Raw genomic sequence first — 17,704 nt, 5'->3', positions numbered from 1 at the left:
TTATCTTGCCGTCAGACAGCCCTTTCTGACGGGGGAACTGAAGCCGTTGTATTCATCTATGCTCTCGCCAAAGCCACCAGACTCCATTGAAAAAAAACTGTAATTTTACTTCACATACCACAGGAGATGCTGGTCTACCGCTGCCTTAATAGGTTGGTTTGTTTGTGCTATTGTGTGTCTTTGGTGAATCCGAAGTAACCAAAGTTACACAATAACACAAAAAAAACTAATCAATAGAGGCAGCAGTAGACCAGCAACTCCTGTGTTCTGCAAGGTAAAATTATAGATTTTTTCAATGGAGTCTGGTTGCTTTGGCGAGAGCATAGACGGATACAACGGCTTCAGTTCCCTGTCGGAAACATAGACTGTATAGCTGTCTCACGGCATGGTAAACTGGTGAAAACATTCTAAATATAGCGTACACTTAAACGGATATTTCTTTTAGGTGGCTAAAATGTGTTCCACTGCTGCCCCCGTCCACAGCAGTACGTTGCTTTGATTCTGTGCGGTAACTCCTGTCGGTTACTCCAAACTGGGATGCGTCCCGACTGCAGTCTACTGTAGGTAATACGCTGACTATGGATAAGTACCTCATACAACCCCACTTCAGTGTTTACAGGGAGTCATTTTAAGAAATGTACACTTCATTGATCTAGTATTTGACCCAGATATTAATGCAAGCAGAAATTAAAAAAAGAGATTATATGCAGCTGCGACAGCAACAGCAAGTGGACAAAATATTTAACACAACTATCTCCTCACGCTGGCTGTCAACTCCCTCAGAGGCGTCTCAAGATTTCAACCCGCCTCGGTCTCATTCTCAAACATTTCTCCACTCTGCTGAGTGAGGAGAGGAGAAGAGGGAGCCTGGGAGTGTTGAGAGGCAAATTAAGAGCAGATCACGGTAGGTGACTGAACCAGCGAGCTTAAGTGGCCTCTGATGAGCAGTGTTTAAGTGCTACAGTGGCAGTTAAGTGATGGAGGACACACAGAGCGAAGGGAGGAGGAGGTGATGGGTAGAGATATTAAATAAATATGACTGCCAGATGGAGAACAAACTGAAACCATTATTCACAGAGTCTGAATATTTGACTCATGCACACCTACACACACCTGCCCACGTGGAGCTCTGTTTGTTTTATTGCTGATGCATGAGAAAATCCTTCTCTCACACAGAGTTAAAACAGCAGCCGGGCAGGTAGGAGCGTTAGTATTCAGACGCTGTGTTTTGATCCTACCTGTGCAGCCATGTCCACCAGCTGGGGCAGCTTCAGATATTTGCCATCTCCCTCCTTCAGGAAGTCCAGTAAACTACCTGTCAGAGTTCAGAAGAGTCAAACACAATCAATACGTCTGTCTGTACAAACACAACACAAGAAAAAAATGCAGCACCGGTTGAGACGAGAGTTCAGCGTCAGAAAACGTTCAAATAACCAAAACCACTCGAAGGCAACATGACTGCCAAGATCATGAGAGGCTTTCTTCATTAAGCTCAGCTTCAGTTTTATGTTGGTCTTTATTGGTCACACAGACCAATAAAGCTTTATTCTACTTATAATAAGAGTCATAATCAGAGTTCCAATCCAGTTCAAGAGTCATACTCCTTCACATTAATGCCCATAACTGAAGACTTTTCCTTGTTATTATTACATATATTTTTTTACCACAGATGATTTGAGAGGACAGTTGATTATATTTGAGTGGTTATAGCATTTTTAACAATTCAATCTTTTTTCCAGGGCAATTCAGATTTATTAAGCTCATAAAAGTGAGGAAACAGTAAGCAAAAAAAACACATTTATGAGTGGAGGGGGACTTGAAGATAATGAAGAAAATTGGATGCACAACAAAGTATTAAAACCCTTATTTTAGGGGCGGTTGGTTTTGGTGGGTTTATTATCCCAGTGGGCAACCTCCGGGTCTGAGAAGAGAAGCCAATGCTGAAGTGCCTTAAACTTGCATTTTCTCTAATGGTCAGCAGGGGGCGACTCCTCTGGCTGCTAAAAGAAGTCTGATTGTATAGAAGTCTATGATAAAATGAGCCTACTTCTCACTTGATTTATTACCTCAGTAAACATTGTAAACATGAGTTTATGGTCTCAATCGCTAGTTTCAAGTCTTCTTCAATACAGCATGATGTTCATTTAGTAAATGATGGTCCCATTTAGAGTCAAACAGACCATAAAGCAGGGGATGCTTTAGGGCGTGGCTACCTAGTGATTGACAGGTCGCTACCACGGCCTTGTCCGGTCTGGGAGTTGGCCGTGTTTTCGTCCCCTTTCACAGTTTGTTTTCAGTTCATGAAAGTTAATTGTAACATTTTGGTCGCCTAAAAATGTCAGCGTTCGGTTGTATTTAGCTCCACCATCTTTTGTCAACAAAAATACCAAACTCGAGGCTTCAAAGCTGCAGTCTACAAACCAATGGGTGACATCACGGTGACTACGTCCTCTTCTTATATACAGTCTAAGGTTTATCCATGAATGAATAATGATTGGTATTTGCTTGAGGCATCCTCGAGGGTGTCGAGTGTTCGCACGGCCAAAGTGACGTCTCACCCTGAGGGTTTTTTACCTGCCCATGCACATCCAACATTTTCTATTTTTGCAGATGGGCAGAAACCACTCTGAAACTATGCTGTAGGTGTGAGTTTTGGATACACGGCCTCTTGCAGTTTGGGAGAATATCCGTTTTACCGCAATGAGAAAACCTTAACCAAACTTGACAACATAAACATTCTAAATGGGTCCCTTTGTATTTCCTGTTGCAATATTTGTTAATGCAGTAGCTGACAGGAAGCAAACTTGGACCAAAGCTGTTGTCCTCACAACAGAACACTTGTAATGTGATTCAGTTCATATCATTGTTTCACAACTTTCAGATTTTCCGTTACAAGTTTGCATACCTCTTTTCAAGTCTGTCTACATATGACTCTGCTTATTCTTGACTTATGGTTTGTGAGTTTGACCCGTCCTTACCTTTCCCCATGAATTCAGTTACAATGTAGATGGGCTCCTCGGACACCACGGCGTAGAGAGGCACCAGTTTGTCGTGTCGGAGTTTCTTCATGATCTGAGCCTCCTGCAGGAAGGCCTCTGGGGACATGGTGCCCGGCTTCAGGGTCTTAATAGCCACCTTAGTTGTGCCATTCCATGTGCCTGAATAGAAACATATAATGAAAACAAAAATGATCCCTCATGTTTGAAATAAACCAATGTTACATTTGTGCAGGTTGAAAGGTATTATTGAGGAAATAATGAATGAGTAGGGCTGTGAAGTTAACGCGGTAATAACGCATTAACGCAAAGTTGTTTTAACGCCACTAATTTCTTCAACATATTAACGCGCCTTGAGATTTTTGGGTTGTAGCGGACTCAGTTTTAAAGCTAGAGTGAAGATAAGGAGGTTAACACTCAAAATGTACGCTCAATTTTGGCGAGGAGAAACTGTCATGGCATTTTCAAAGGGGTCGCTTGACCTCTGACCTCAAGATATGTGAATGAAAATGGCAAGTCATAGTCAAGTCAGCACACTGACACACTGACAGCTGTTGTTGCCTGTTGGGTTTGAGTTTGCCATGTTATGATTTGAGCATATTTTGTATGCTAAATGCAGTACCTGTGAGGGTTTCTGGACAATATTTGTCATTGTTTTGCATTGTTAATTGATTTCCAATAATAAATATAAACATACATTTGCATAAAGCAAGCATATTTGTCCACTCCCATGTTGATAAGAGTATTAAATACTTGACAAATCTCCCTTTAAGGTACATTTTGATCAGATAAAAAAAATGTGTGATAAATTTGATTAATCGCGATTAAATATTCTAATGGATTGACGGCCCTAATCTAAGGCATTCCCAATGTATTAATGTGACACACACTGTAATATTAAAAAAACACTTTTTGACCCCTTTTTAAGTGATTGAAAAGTCAATCCTAAAAATCAGCCGTCATGCCAGTGATCTCTGGCAGCGTTCCCGTGTGTGTAGACCCGCTCAGGAGAGAAAGAACACGACAGCTAAAATAATCAGCCACTTCCTGGTCGAGAGCCTCTTACTCACGCCCTGCTTGCTCACAATGAGCTGAGGCAGGAGATCTGACTGCTTCCGTCACAAGGCTGACCTTCATGAATGAATCATACTGAACAAACTACACACACACACACACACACACAAGCTCGAGGACAATAGTAGGGCGATGATAATATCTAATAATAATATGAGGTGGCGAGAACATGGTGGAACAATGGAGGTCAACTAGCGCAACGTAAGACATTTAAAATAGAGTAAATGTTGAACAAACACATAAGCGAGGAGGGATTTTAAGTCAGAAGTTGTAGCTGAGAACAAATAGTGTAGGGAGTGACAGAGAGAGAGAGAGAGAGAGAGAGAGAGAGAGAGAAAGAGAGAGAGAGAGAGAGAGAGAGAGGGATTCCTGGGATTGCACAGCGGAGGCTGGCAGGTCGAGGCTTGCTGCAGGCCAGGCTTAATGAAAGAGCGAGTGATGAAAGAGGAGCGTCGTGTTCACTGAAAGGCCCCCGTCTCACATGCAGGCCGGAGAACTGAAGCGTAGGAGGTGACCTGTGATTACTGAGCTCTGTCTGTGTGTGTCTGTGTGTGTGTGTGTGTGTGTGTGTGCGTGTGTGTGTGTGCGTGTGTGTGTAAACCAACAGCAATCATCATTTACATCAGTTTGTGGGCCATAGAGGCAGCAAGACGAGCTCCTCACCGAGGTCAGTCCCACCCGACTTAAAGATAAAATGAATCATTCTATAAACTAACTCCGTTTATTTGCATTTACTGCTTCGGAGTTGTTTTACATTAAATTTACATCAGTTATAAATAATGTACAGCGGATGCTTTGCCTCTTCATGTAAGCCCTAATGGCCGTGTGAGTATATGTCCACGCAGTTGTTTGTATTCTTTACTAATTCATGATCAGTGTCAGCATCAAACATCAATACCACAGAGCGTATTCATGCATGTGTGTGTGTGTGTGTGTGTTGCTGATAAACAAGAAGGCAACATCAGGCTTTCCGTATATACGTACTATAAGTTTTGCTGAGAGATTTCTCACAAAAATCATTCAACCTGTATCCTCTTCATGCAGCTTTTTACTCTGAGTAAGGAATAAATTTCACAGCAGAAACTCTTCAATATTCTGTTTTTGTGGAAGCGACTGAGGAACTCAGACAGAAACGCTAAGACATTCAAGGGCTTGGTCACATTAGTGTGAATATCACCACAATTCGGGACTGAAATCAGCTAATTTAAATGAAATACTGCCAGAGATTAATTGGTTCCAGCTTCTATTTTATGACTTTAAACTGAATACCTTTGGGTTTTGGGATTGTTGTTCGGATGAAACAAGCAATACCAATATGTCAGCTTTGGCTTTTTGGATACTCTACCAGGTATTTGTCAATATTTTGTTGCATTATATGGACCAAATAAATTATTAATAATCAAGACAATATTTCGTCTAGAATCGCTGATGAAAATAATCGTCTTCTCCTACTCGGCTGGATTATAAAAGGCTCTACAACAAAGATGCAGCATTGTTTGCAGTCAGCCGTTAGACACGAGTGAATGGGACATATACACCACTTATTTCCAGAGGCGGAGCAAATTCATTTCACAGTACTGCTTTCTGGTGTGACTACCAAGACAAAAAAAAACAACACAAATGAATAATAATTACCATGGAATGTTTTATAAAGTTTGGTCTAAGTTTCTGACATATAAAAAGGAAGGAACCTAAGAGGAAGTAAATCTTTTTTTTATTATTATTTATTTATTTTTGTCAAGGAAAATATGTCACCCCATGTACTGATACATGCTGTCAACTTATTATTTTTTGCCTCCACAGTTTACAATTTGTTGTTTTTTCACTGTACTTGTAGCTGAGTTTGTGTGCCCAGATGTATTTAGTTTTGTTAATTATTTTTCATTGATCTACTGTAGCAGCTGGGGTGGTGGGTGGTTCGTAAACCACTTCACAAGACAATATGCATAATGTGTGCGTTTTTTAAACATATACTGTCGTAGTTGTAACGGTCTCTTACCCATCCAGACTTCTCCGAAGCAGCCCTGGCCGAGTTTGACCTCCAGTCGGAGAGACTCACGTGGGATTTCCCAGGCGTCCTTAGCAAGTCCCTGAGTCTGAGGCTTCACCGTGGGGCACACGGTCGTCAGCCTGTAGCACAGACCATCCGAATGTTCTGGACAGGAACAGACATGTAAAGACACACAGGGGGGAAAAAAAAACAGAAAAAGAATGAGCTCTGAGTTGCAGCTTGTTAGTGATCAGCCTGCTCATTCACCACCAGTCTGCTAAACTAAAACGTGTTAAAGGGAACTTTGTTATTTTTCAACCTGGACCCTATTTTCCCTTGTGTTTGTGTCCAAATGACTGATTAAGGGACAACAACTTTTGAAACTGGTCCAGTATTGAGGGACAACACTGTAACCGGCTTCCGCGAAACAAGCTGCGAGGTCAAGTGAGCAGGGTCAGTGTAACGTTACGTCCACTAAAAGTGCTTGTTTTTGCCACTGACTGGCTCAGATTGTTATTATAAGTGTCTGACAACATTATGGAAAGGACCCTACAGAGATATAAAACCTTTTTCTTACCTTTCGCTTGATCCGGTCTGTTTGTTATTGTGTCCAAGTCCCACTCAAGGAGAAGTCTCGTTGTGAAATCTGAATATCCGTATACTCTGGCTCAAATAAATACGGACGGCCATCGAAATCAAAGACCTCATCATCTAACTATTCAGCATGACATTGAAAATCTTTTAGATAACACTAAGCTACGCTTTTTGTACTCCAACACAACAAACTCTGCCTGGCTGGCACTCACGTTTCCACCATGGATGTATTCCACTATATACACTATAACTAGACTTCTCCTTGAGCGAGACTCTTTTCCATAATGTCAGACACTTATAATAACAATCAGAGTCTGTCACGGCAAAAACAAGCACTTTTAGTGGACGTAAATGACGGTGCCAGCTTGCCCCAATAGCACCATATTGCAGCTTGTGAGCAGCTGCCGTCTACAGCGCTCTCCCTCAATACTGGACCAGTTTCAGAAATTGTTGTCCCGGGGTCCAGGTTAAAAATACATAAGTTACCCTTTAACACACAATCGTAGCAGTAAGCTGAGCCATGCTAGTGTAAATGGACTGAAAATGCGATGAATAAAATATCACATTGTCACATAAGAACACCGACAAACTACAATCAAACCACAAAACAGAACACTTGACCCTTCATTCCTCACAGAATAATCATTTCCGTTCCAGAAATAATCAAATCTTATGTTTGTTCCACCATAATGACATGAAACGTGTTGAACTCAATTTCATTTCAATTTCAGTAAGAAAGCAAATGGATCAAGGGGTTGTTGTTGTTGGAGCCTTATGCAGCTGACAGCAGCAGCATTAAACCATCTTGTGAAATGTAGCATTGGTATTCTGCACACAGAAAAGGGAGACACGGTGGGAAACCAGCCTGTTATATTGAAGCCACTGAACAGGTAAGTCTGTGTTAGAAACCGTTTCTGCATGACTTCTCAGTTACTGTTGACTTCTGTCTGCAGTTTTTTAAAGGCTACACTTAGAGGAATACAAAGGAGTCAATTATAAAGAGCACTGCAGTAACATGAATCATGTGGAAGCGAGCAGGACAGGGTCAACAACACAAAATCTCAAGAGTCACATAACAAACATCCTCTTGTTTATGGATCCTGCCTCTGGGAGTTAAACTGTATTCTTGTAAAGTTTTTCAATAAACAGTTTGTCCTGCGTGTGTTCACATCATCCGGACGCTTTTCTTGTTACAGCAGCTGCCTGCCTGTCAATACTGTGCAGATTAAAGCGGGCTTAAGACTGTTTTATATTCGTGCCTCTTTTGGCTTAAGTCTCACATGGTTTCGCTTTTTTTGGGACTTTGTCGTGACTGCTGAGCTGCGACCGTGTCAGTGAAAGCACCACAGAGAAAAATCCTCTCTATAAAACATATTCAAAATGCATCCCAGCAGCAGATCTGCAGCTGAATAATGCATTTTCTATTTCAAGCACTGAATTCATTGGCTAAAAATACAAAAAAAAACACTCAATGTATAAATGACTATAATAAAACATCAACATGAAAAACACTTGCTCTAAGGAGGGGCAGCTGTCCAGTTGTCTAAATGCTCCCAATATGAGAATAAGCTGCGTACCTGTGTAGTGTTTCACCAGCTTCTGTAGCGCCTCAAACTGGGCCCGAGTGGTGATGTAATAACCTCCGTTGTCCAGCTTTCGGATCTTGTAGTGTTTGACGTTGTCTCCCTTCACCTCGTCCCAGTCCCGGATAGACAGAGAGTAGGCACCTTTAACATCCACACAAAGTGAGTTAGATTGTGCTTCATCGTAATAGAAACGCTCAAATCTGCATCTCAGGCTTTTTTTTTAATTCTACATGACATGATTCCAAATGGAAACGCCCATTCAGCCGTTGCAAAAAAGCAGTGACGTAGGTTACCAAAGTAAGGTAATCGAAGCTAATCAATAAGGGTAAGAATAATGTGAATGTTAGCACCAGCTGAGTGAATGTTAGCTGTGCTAAGTTTAGAAATAACTGAAAGGGTTAGTTTGGAATTTTTTGAAGTGGGGTTGCATGTATTCTGTGAGATAAAATGACTGCTTTTGTGAATGTAGTCTGGTGGTTTTGAAGAGAGCGATATAATGGTTTCTGTTCCGTGACAGAAAGGGCTGTCTGACGGCGAGGTAAAGCAGCTGTGGACAGGAGCAGCAGAAAAACATATTTCAGCCACCTAAAAAAAATCTATATCAGTTTAAACGTACGCCATATTTAGAATATTTTCACCACTTTAATTCGCCATCAGACAGCCCTTTCCGACAGGGAACTGGAGGCGGTATATCACGGTCTTCAAAGCCACCAGACCGGACTTCATTCACAAAAACAGGCATTTTACGTCAAGGAACACGGGAGTTGCTGGTCTATCGCTGCATCGATCAATTAGTTAGTTTGTGTTATTGTGTGACTTTCGGATCTAAACAAAGCAGTACATTACTTAGCTTCTGTGCCGGTACTCCTGTCCGCTTCTCCAAACAGTGAGCATGCCGACCGACATCTAAGTTACTGTATGTAACATTACTACACTTACTATAGGGATGTATATACAGTATACTGTACAGGTAGAACGTCATCATGCAGAAACCTACGTCAGGTCACGTGGGAAAACGTTTTTAGAAGGGCTTGGAAAAATAGCATTTTGATGCTAAAATATACATACTTTGACTAACATTTGAATGTTAGGATTTGAATACATAAGGAACACCACTGGGAAGCTACAGAATGATTTAAAAACCCCAACCCTTTAACTTCTAATCTACATTAAAAAAAAATCCACATAAATTAACATCAGCTGCAATAAAACCAAATCCACAGCTCTCAGAAGCACAACAAAGGAAACGCTTTCATCATTTGCCTTACATATCAGAACTGCAGCCTCATCATTGCAGTCTTGCTTTCAAAAAATAAATCCTCTTACCTTTGGTCGTCTCACTCTCTCGTGCCAAGAAAGTTCCCCGCTGGTTCCCTGGAAGCAATAAGAGACGCTCAGCGTCTTTGCGGCCCATTTTACCAAAGTACCATCTGCATGAAAAGAGAGAGAGACTCAGAGAGTCAGACACGGGAGGAGCTCTCAATATGGTTTACTACACAACAACAAGTAGGATTTTCTCATTCATGTAACAAGAGCACAGGTGGTGTGATATTTACATGCTGATTTGGAAATCCTCTGGCTATATATGAAAATAGTATAGTATAAATCCTGTAGGGCTGCAACTAACGATTATTTTCATTGTTGATTCATCTCTTGATTGTTTTCTCGATTAGTTATTTGGTCTATAAAATGTCAGAAAATGGTGAAAAATATCAATCAGCATTTCCCAAGATGATGACCTCAAATGTCTCGTTTTGTCTACAACTCAAAAAATATTCAGTTTACTGTCATAGAGGAGTAAAGAAACCAGAACATATTCACATTTAAGAAGCTGGAATCAGAGAATTTACTTTTTTTCTTCTTAAAAAATCACTCAAACCAATTACTCATTTATCAAAATAGTTGGCAGTTAATTTAATAGTTGATAACTAATTGATTAATCGTTGCAGCTCTAAAGTCCTGTGTGTAAAATCGTCAAGTTAAACATCAAAAACAGATGAAGAGGAAAATAAAATATGTTTGATGTTAAAGTAAACATGAAACATCAGGAATGTTTATGTGGTTCATGCGGTTACCTTCAAACCAAATAGCTTAAAAAGTCAAAAATAATTTAGACCATGCTACTATAATTATAGCTTATTATTAACTTTGCTCCGAGCAATAAGTCTTTTCGCTGGTTCCATTACATATAAGGGCTGTTACTATTATGAATAATAAGTAAAGCATTAGCTCACAGTTGTAAACGATCTGAAAACCAGTTTTTCTTCTTCTTCTAAAGAGTAGTAAAAGTCTATTTCAAGACATCATTACAAGTTCAGTCATGTTGAATTGTCTCACCTCACAGGCACATTTTTCCCCAGACTAAATTGAGAAGGGAACGAAAATCCTTAACACTCTTGCTTTGGTCTAAAAGAGAGAGTGCAAGTGGCACTCTCTCTTTTAGACCAAAGCAAAGTTAGCTGGCTGGTTTCCACTGGGTGTTTTATGAGTAGCTTAAACATTAGCATTAGTAAAATGGCTGTCAGCCAATGACAAACCAGGCCAGAACTGCCTAAAAGCAGCTCAGTCCCTGTCACACCGGATGAACAGCAATGGGAATGCCATCGATTCTCGGCGACAATACAGAGCTCCATTGTTTAGACTCTCTGCCATGTTGCTACATGACGGGTTAGTCACAATGTGTGACTGCCAACCCGCATCATGTCTTCTAATCAGAGGAGAACTAACTCAGCAGGGTGAGAAACAGGAAAGGAATGAGAAGGACAAAATAAAAGTGAAAAACAAAAAACGTCGGAGGATGACGGAGATGCACCGACTGCTCTTACTCTTCAGCCTGTATGGAGTCGGCTGGAGCCACGTAGTTACTGGGGATGTAACCTTTCTGTCCGGTGTTAATGGAGCGAGCCTCCCACCAGTCGCCTTCCCTGAAGAGAGAAGTTAGAAGTTAGAAATCAGAAACTCGCAGAAGCATGATTGAATAATACACCTACTCTAAAAAAGAAGACTGCCGGTATGAAAGTTTACAAAGACAGAAAAGGAGCAAGGTCGTATTACTCGTCATTCAACCACCTCAGGAATCTCAGTCGTCACATATTGAGAGGCGTTTAAAAGCCACTTCAAGCAGTGGAGGAAGAAATAATCAGACTCTTTCAAGTAAAAAAATATCACAATGTTAAAACATTATCACGAGTAAACGTCCTGCATTCAAAATCCTACTTCAGCAAAAGTATCATAAGTACTTGTGATTGCAGAAAAATGACCCTTGATTGACATATTATCTATCAAATGAATAGATTGTTGGATTTTTTTTTTCCATCTCTTTTGGTTATATGCAGATGTGAAAGTAGGCCGGTACGGTCTGTAACTCCGTACCACTAAAAGATTCAGTGCTGGTTACGCAGTACCGGGAAGAGAAACCCGTCACTCACGATCACATTTACAACAAGAAAACACTTCTTAGGTCAACATACAGTTAGTTACCTCAGCCGAGGAGGTTCTGTTTTCGGTTCGGTTTGTTTGTTCACGCATTAAGGTCTTTTAACATTCTGAGATAGGGCACTTGTGCTGCATTCATGTGGTGTCGTAATAATCGGAAATATGAGTTCCAGACTGATAAAATTCACGTGAATGCCCCCCGGTCGGAACAACTCAAAACTTGAGTGCTCTAATTCAAACTTTTAGAAACACTAGGCCAACAGAAGAATCTAAACCATATAGAAGACTATAGAAAATAAGATATTGCATTTATAGGAACCACACTCGGTCACAGTTCTTGGTATGTTTAACGGCAGAAGCTTAAATTCAAAGAGGAGGAACTGAAGTGTAGGAAAAAATCGGTCCTCCTCCCACCTCTTCTCTGAAAACAGATGGCATTTTCATCACTGCAAATGCAACGTGTTCGTGGACGGCGATTGAAGACGTGTGTGATGAATGAGGAGAACGAAATTTGTGGAGCTCTGCCTATTTTCACACCTGTTCACACCTGGGAGAAAGATGCTGCTGCTGCAGTAGGTCGTAAGGAATGAGTAGAGACCAAGTTCCCTTTTCATTATAATCTATTTTTATTTCCTTTATATTTGTTCCAGAAATAAAGGACATACTATACTTATTGTATTGTATATTAAAGATAAAGTTTTCACAAATAACGATTAGAAAATGAGCAATGGTGTAGAAAAACCAACTGATTCCATAATAATGTAATGAATTTAACCTTCTGGCATATCTTCAGGGCACTGTTGGTGTCCTTTAATACAAATTCTATAAATGTTGGTAAAAGATTCATCTATTTTATTATGTGCATTGCTTGTATTTTACTGACTGTAAAACCCTAAACTAGAGGAATGATCTATGGCGGGAGAAAAGCGATGGGGACTAAACAGATGGCCCATTAGTGGAACCCATTAACCCAGACAGATTTCTGCCTTAATATCAGACCTGAATACAATGAGGGATTAAACACACACACACACACACACACACACACACACACACACACACACACACACACACACACACACACACACACACACACGCAGCAGGAGTTTGTCAGTGTAAAAAGCAAATGTACTCACGTGTTGTTGATAATCTGGAAGCGATCCCCTTTTTTGAATGACAGATCATCCGTCGTCCTCGCTTCGTAGTCGTACAGCGCCACGAAAAATGTGACACCACCTGAAAGCGAGAGAAACGGAGCGTTAGAGATGTGCACATATACGACAGTTAGTTAATCCCACAGAGCCTCAAAAAGCTGCCTGATTCCTTTGATCAAGCCTCTTCTTTGATCTCAAAATGAAAACAGCACCAACCACATTTGACTTTCAGAAAAAGAACACATTTTCAAAACGTATCTTAAAAAGGGAGATTTGTCAAGTATTTAATACTCTTATCAACATGAGAGTGGGCAAATATGCTGCTTTATGCAAATGTCTTTGATATATTTATTATTGGAAATCAATTAACAACACAAAACAATGACAAATATTGTTCAGAAACCCTCACAGGTACTGCATTTAGCAAAAAGAAGTATGCTCAAATCATAACATGGCAAACTGCAGCCCAACAGGCAACAACAGCTGTCAGTGTGTCAGTGTGCTGACTTAAGTATGACTTGCCCCAAACTGCATGTGATTATCATAAAGTGGGCATGTCTGTAAAGGGGAGACTCGTGGGTACCCATAGAACCCATTTTCATTCACATATCTTGAGTTCAGAGGTCAAGGGACCCCTTTGAAAATGGCCATGGCAGTTTTTCCTCGCCAAGATTTAGTGCAAGTTTGGAGTTCTATTTAGCCTCCTTTGCAACAAGCTAGTATGACATGGTTGGTACCAATGGATTCCTTAGGTTTTCTAGTCTCATATGACACTAGTATCTTCACTCTAGCTTTAAAACTGATCCCAGTAAAACCTCCGAAAGATTGATTGCGTTAAAGAAATTAGTGCCATTAAAACGATTTTGCGTTATTATTGCGTTAACGTTGACAGCCCTTATAAAAATACACCCAGTTCCCTTAACTTTGATTCAATTTGAGAACCCACGAGAGAAAAACAGGATATTCCTTTCACAAACTCTGCAGCATCACTTCAAGTCAGTGAATCAAACTGATGTCACTTTATCTCTTTTATGTAATGAAAAGAGTTGATTTGTTTGTGGTCTGAAGAGACAGAGAGCAGAGAGACAACAGGACTCTGATATGTTTATCTTGAGGAGGAAATTGAACGGGCAGGATTAGATCTGCAGCAGCCCCTCAAACCAGATTATCCTCCTGGAGAGAGCGAGACATGGACTGAGGGACTGAGGGATGAGTGTGTGTGTGTGTGTGTGTGTGTGTGCTTTGGGAGGAAGCATCATTCTTTGTTGTGTACGTTTTCTGCATAATTTACCCATCCAATCTGTGATGTGTTAACCACCTGAGACATTTCATTACCAACAAATAATCAAAAAGTCCTTCGAAGCAAACTATAATTGCAAATAAAAACTTGTGCACGACTAAATCCATTGCATTCAGTGCATGTAATTGTTTTCTTTGGCGCCGGAGACGCCATGCCCACTGCGTTGCTTCCCATATTACAGACCTATTTTGGGGTTTCTCTTTGGCCTTGATGTTTCGGCTGACTCATTTCAAATGTCTACTTTGCATAACATCTGCTGCTCATAACGCCCCGCGCATAACAAATGTTCAGCAGAGTTTATTCTCGAGTTGTACACTGATTTACACGTAATGACAACAGAATGAAAAGTTAGGAAATGGCAGAGGAAACATGTTTTTAGGATTGCAAATTAGTTGAGCACATTTTTACCCTTCATTTTGTGTTCAATTAAAAACAGCTGTTTCTTCTCTGAAGGGGCTCGGGATATGAAAGTTATTTGAATTTTTTGTGAATAATTAAGGACGTTTCATTCATGTTGAGAAACCTTCAAAGCATTTTTTTTTCTCAGTTATGCAGATTCCCTTGTGTCTCCCTCTGAAGCCTTGAATCTTCTCCACAAACTGACCTGTGATGATGTTGGGGAAGGGACTGCTCACAGCCACTGAGGTGAAGGAGGTGGAGGCCCCGCCAAATGGCGTCATGATAGATGACGCCCCACCGAAGGGCGTGAGGGAGGCGGCGTGACTGTTGTAGCTGTTGTTGTGCGTCTTCATAGCTGGCGAGTGACCCATCAGGGTGGGGTCGGGCCCGTAGTGGCCCAGGTGGTTGTTGAGCGGCGTGGCGTTGGAGTTGTCGGGTCGGTACTTCAGCGCCGGGCCCTTGTCCTCTTTACTCCTGACGCAACCCATCGTCAAGCCTGCAGGGAGGAGAAGGAAGATCTGATTAACTGGAGTTTGATCTTCCAATTACAGTTTGAGTTTGGCTGCTTTTACATTGATTATGCCATTTGAAGTGTCTACTGTCGCACGTCTCAGATTGAACTTGAACACAAGTTCTGGCTTACAGATTGTGATGAACTAGTACAAAACCCAACTGGAAATAAATCCTCTGATACAAAACCTCTCTGGAAGTGATTAGATACACACATAAGATATGAACTATAACCTAGGAATGCAGTATTGCTCCGATAGGAGCTTTGTAAAATTTGAATTAATTCAATAAAGAAAGGCGTGCAAATCAAGCAAGACAAAAATTCAGACAGTAAATAAAATATAATAAATATGTGTGAATTTAGATATAATCTGAATATAAAATGCAAAAGACGCCAGTTGTAAAAGTGGCTAAAGCTAGCGACAGAGATTATTGAAACCTGTATCTAGACCTCCCCAACTATCTCCACCAACATACTCAGATTTCTTTAGTCCTGATCGATGACTTCAGCACACTGAACAACAGGTAGCAGAGGGGGGACCAAATCAATATTTTGCAAGTCACAAGTAAATCTTAAGTCTTTGCACTCAAGTCCGAGTCCTAAACTTTGAGTTCTGAGTCGTAAAGAAGTCATAATGCGCTCTTGCCCCAAATGCAATGCCATTTTAGTAGTAGTAACTGGCGCTCAGTAACGCAACGTTAGTTATTCATGGTTCTCTCCTGCAACTCCAGCTGTCGGATTGGTTCAAACAAAGTGGATCTGGGGAATTAAGGGTAAGATAATCAAATTCAAGACCCAATAATATTCATCAAAAACAAAGAGTCCAGTGTACTGATCAGCAAACAAACACACCACTTTTTCAGCAATAAACACCAAAAGATAGAAATTCAGTTTGTTCAGTTAAGCTTTTCCCCCTACAAGTAAATCCTCTTTCCAAACAAATCAATGAATGATCTTTCAAAAAGTAAATAAACCCAAAAACTCCGACGCTGTCGGAGTTACCTGCGGTACCGGGCAGCTGATCGTCTTCACGCACATACTTTATAAATAACATACTTTTTAATCTTTGGGCTTGGGGTAAGGTTTCAACCATCTTCAAGTCAAAAGGCTCAAGTCCAAGTGAAGTCAAAAGTCATTGGTTCTAAAGTCCAAATTTGTGACTCGAGTCTGACTCAAGTCCAAGTCATGTGACTCGAGTCCACACCTCTGACAAGCAGACTGTTATTAGACTTGCATCACTAGGTAGCCTACAAAATCCTGTAAGAATACATATTATATCTTGTTTCTTTGTGTTCCTGAACCAGCACAGAGACAGATATCCAATAAAAAAAAAGAATTGCTTTGCTAATTTATGCAGCAATTTGGTATAAAAAGGGCAAAAAAAATAGACTAAGTTAACCGGAGATGGTGGATACAGGCTATAAGGACCCTTAAAGAGCAGGAGGTGAATGAACGTAATCATAACATTTACATACACCACATAAACTATTTTACTGTTTGTTTGCTGTTTTGTTAAAATCATTATTTAAAGTGCTATGTTATGTTGACAGTGCTGATTGCATTTGTAAATATTTAACATGTTTCAAATGTGTCAACTCATGTTTAACAACCATCAGAAATCAACCAATCGACACCATATATGTATAATTTTTAATCTCCAGACGGTCGACACCAACTGGCCCTGACTGGAACAGACCCAGTCCAGCTTCACTATACAGACGTAGGCAAAGTTGTTGGTAACGTTCCGTTAAAGAGAGAAAAACCCACAATGGTCACTGAAATAACTTGAAACTGACAAAAGTAATAATAAATAAAAATTCACTGAAAATTAACTAATGAAAATCAGATATTGTTTTTGAATTATGGTTCAGCAGAATCATTTAAAAAAACAAACTAATGAAACTGGCCTATACAAAAATGATGGTACTCTTAACTTAATATTTTGTTGCACAACCTTTTGAGGCAATCACTGCAATCAAGTGATTTCTGTAACTCTCAATGAGACTTCTGCACCTGTTGACAGGTATGTTGGCCCACTCCTCGTGAGCAAACTGCTCCAGCTGTCTCAGGTTTGAAGGGTGCCTTCTCCAGACTGCATGTTTCAGCTCCTTCCACAGATGTTCAATAGGATTTAGATCCGGGCTCATAGAAGGCCACTTCAGAATAGTCCAATGTTTTGTTCTTAGCCATTCTTGGGTGTTTTTAGCTGTGTTTTGGGTCATTATCCTGTTGGAGGACCCATGACCTGCAACTGAGACCAAGCTTTCTGACACTGGGCAGCACATTTCGCTCCAGAATGCCTTGATAGTCTTGAGATTTCATTGCACCCTGCACAAATTCAAGACACCCTGTGCCAGATGCAACAAAGCAGCCCCATAACATAACCGAGCCTCCTCCATGTTTCACATTAGGTACAGTGTTCTTTTCTTTGGATGCTTCATTTTTGCGTCTGTGAACATAGAGCTGATGTGACTTGCCAAAAAGCTCCAGTTTTGTCTCATCTGTCCAAAGGACATTCTCCCAGAAGCTTTGTGGCTTGTCAATATGCATTTTGGGAAATTCCAGTCTCGCTTTTTTATGATTTGGTGTCCTCCTCGGTTGTCTTCCATTAAGTCCACTTTGGCTCAAACAGTGACGGATGGTGCGATCTGACACTGATGTACCT

At 40.6% G+C, this 17,704-nt stretch overlaps 1 protein-coding gene across 1 annotated transcript in view; it reads right to left on the bottom strand.

The window, feature by feature from the left end:
• yes1 (YES proto-oncogene 1, Src family tyrosine kinase) overlaps positions 1-17,704 on the bottom strand; it is a 36,826-nt gene that overhangs the window by 6,277 nt on the left and 12,845 nt on the right. Inside the window, exons 2-9 of the mRNA XM_074651686.1 lie at positions 14,734-15,024; positions 12,812-12,911; positions 11,066-11,164; positions 9,567-9,670; positions 8,232-8,381; positions 6,070-6,225; positions 2,979-3,158; positions 1,239-1,315 (exon numbers count right to left, since the gene is read on the bottom strand). Of these exons, the coding sequence (XP_074507787.1) occupies positions 1,239-1,315; positions 2,979-3,158; positions 6,070-6,225; positions 8,232-8,381; positions 9,567-9,670; positions 11,066-11,164; positions 12,812-12,911; positions 14,734-15,016 (1,149 nt within the window). The 5' untranslated portion in view covers positions 15,017-15,024. The remainder of the gene's footprint in view (positions 1-1,238; positions 1,316-2,978; positions 3,159-6,069; positions 6,226-8,231; positions 8,382-9,566; positions 9,671-11,065; positions 11,165-12,811; positions 12,912-14,733; positions 15,025-17,704) is intronic.

Source organism: Sebastes fasciatus, chromosome 11 (assembly GCF_043250625.1).
Source record: "Sebastes fasciatus isolate fSebFas1 chromosome 11, fSebFas1.pri, whole genome shotgun sequence".
In the NCBI taxonomy this organism is placed as follows: domain Eukaryota; kingdom Metazoa; phylum Chordata; class Actinopteri; order Perciformes; family Sebastidae; genus Sebastes; species Sebastes fasciatus.
The sequence above is the reverse complement of the archived record's forward strand: the minus strand, read 5'-3'. Positions and strand labels throughout refer to the sequence as shown.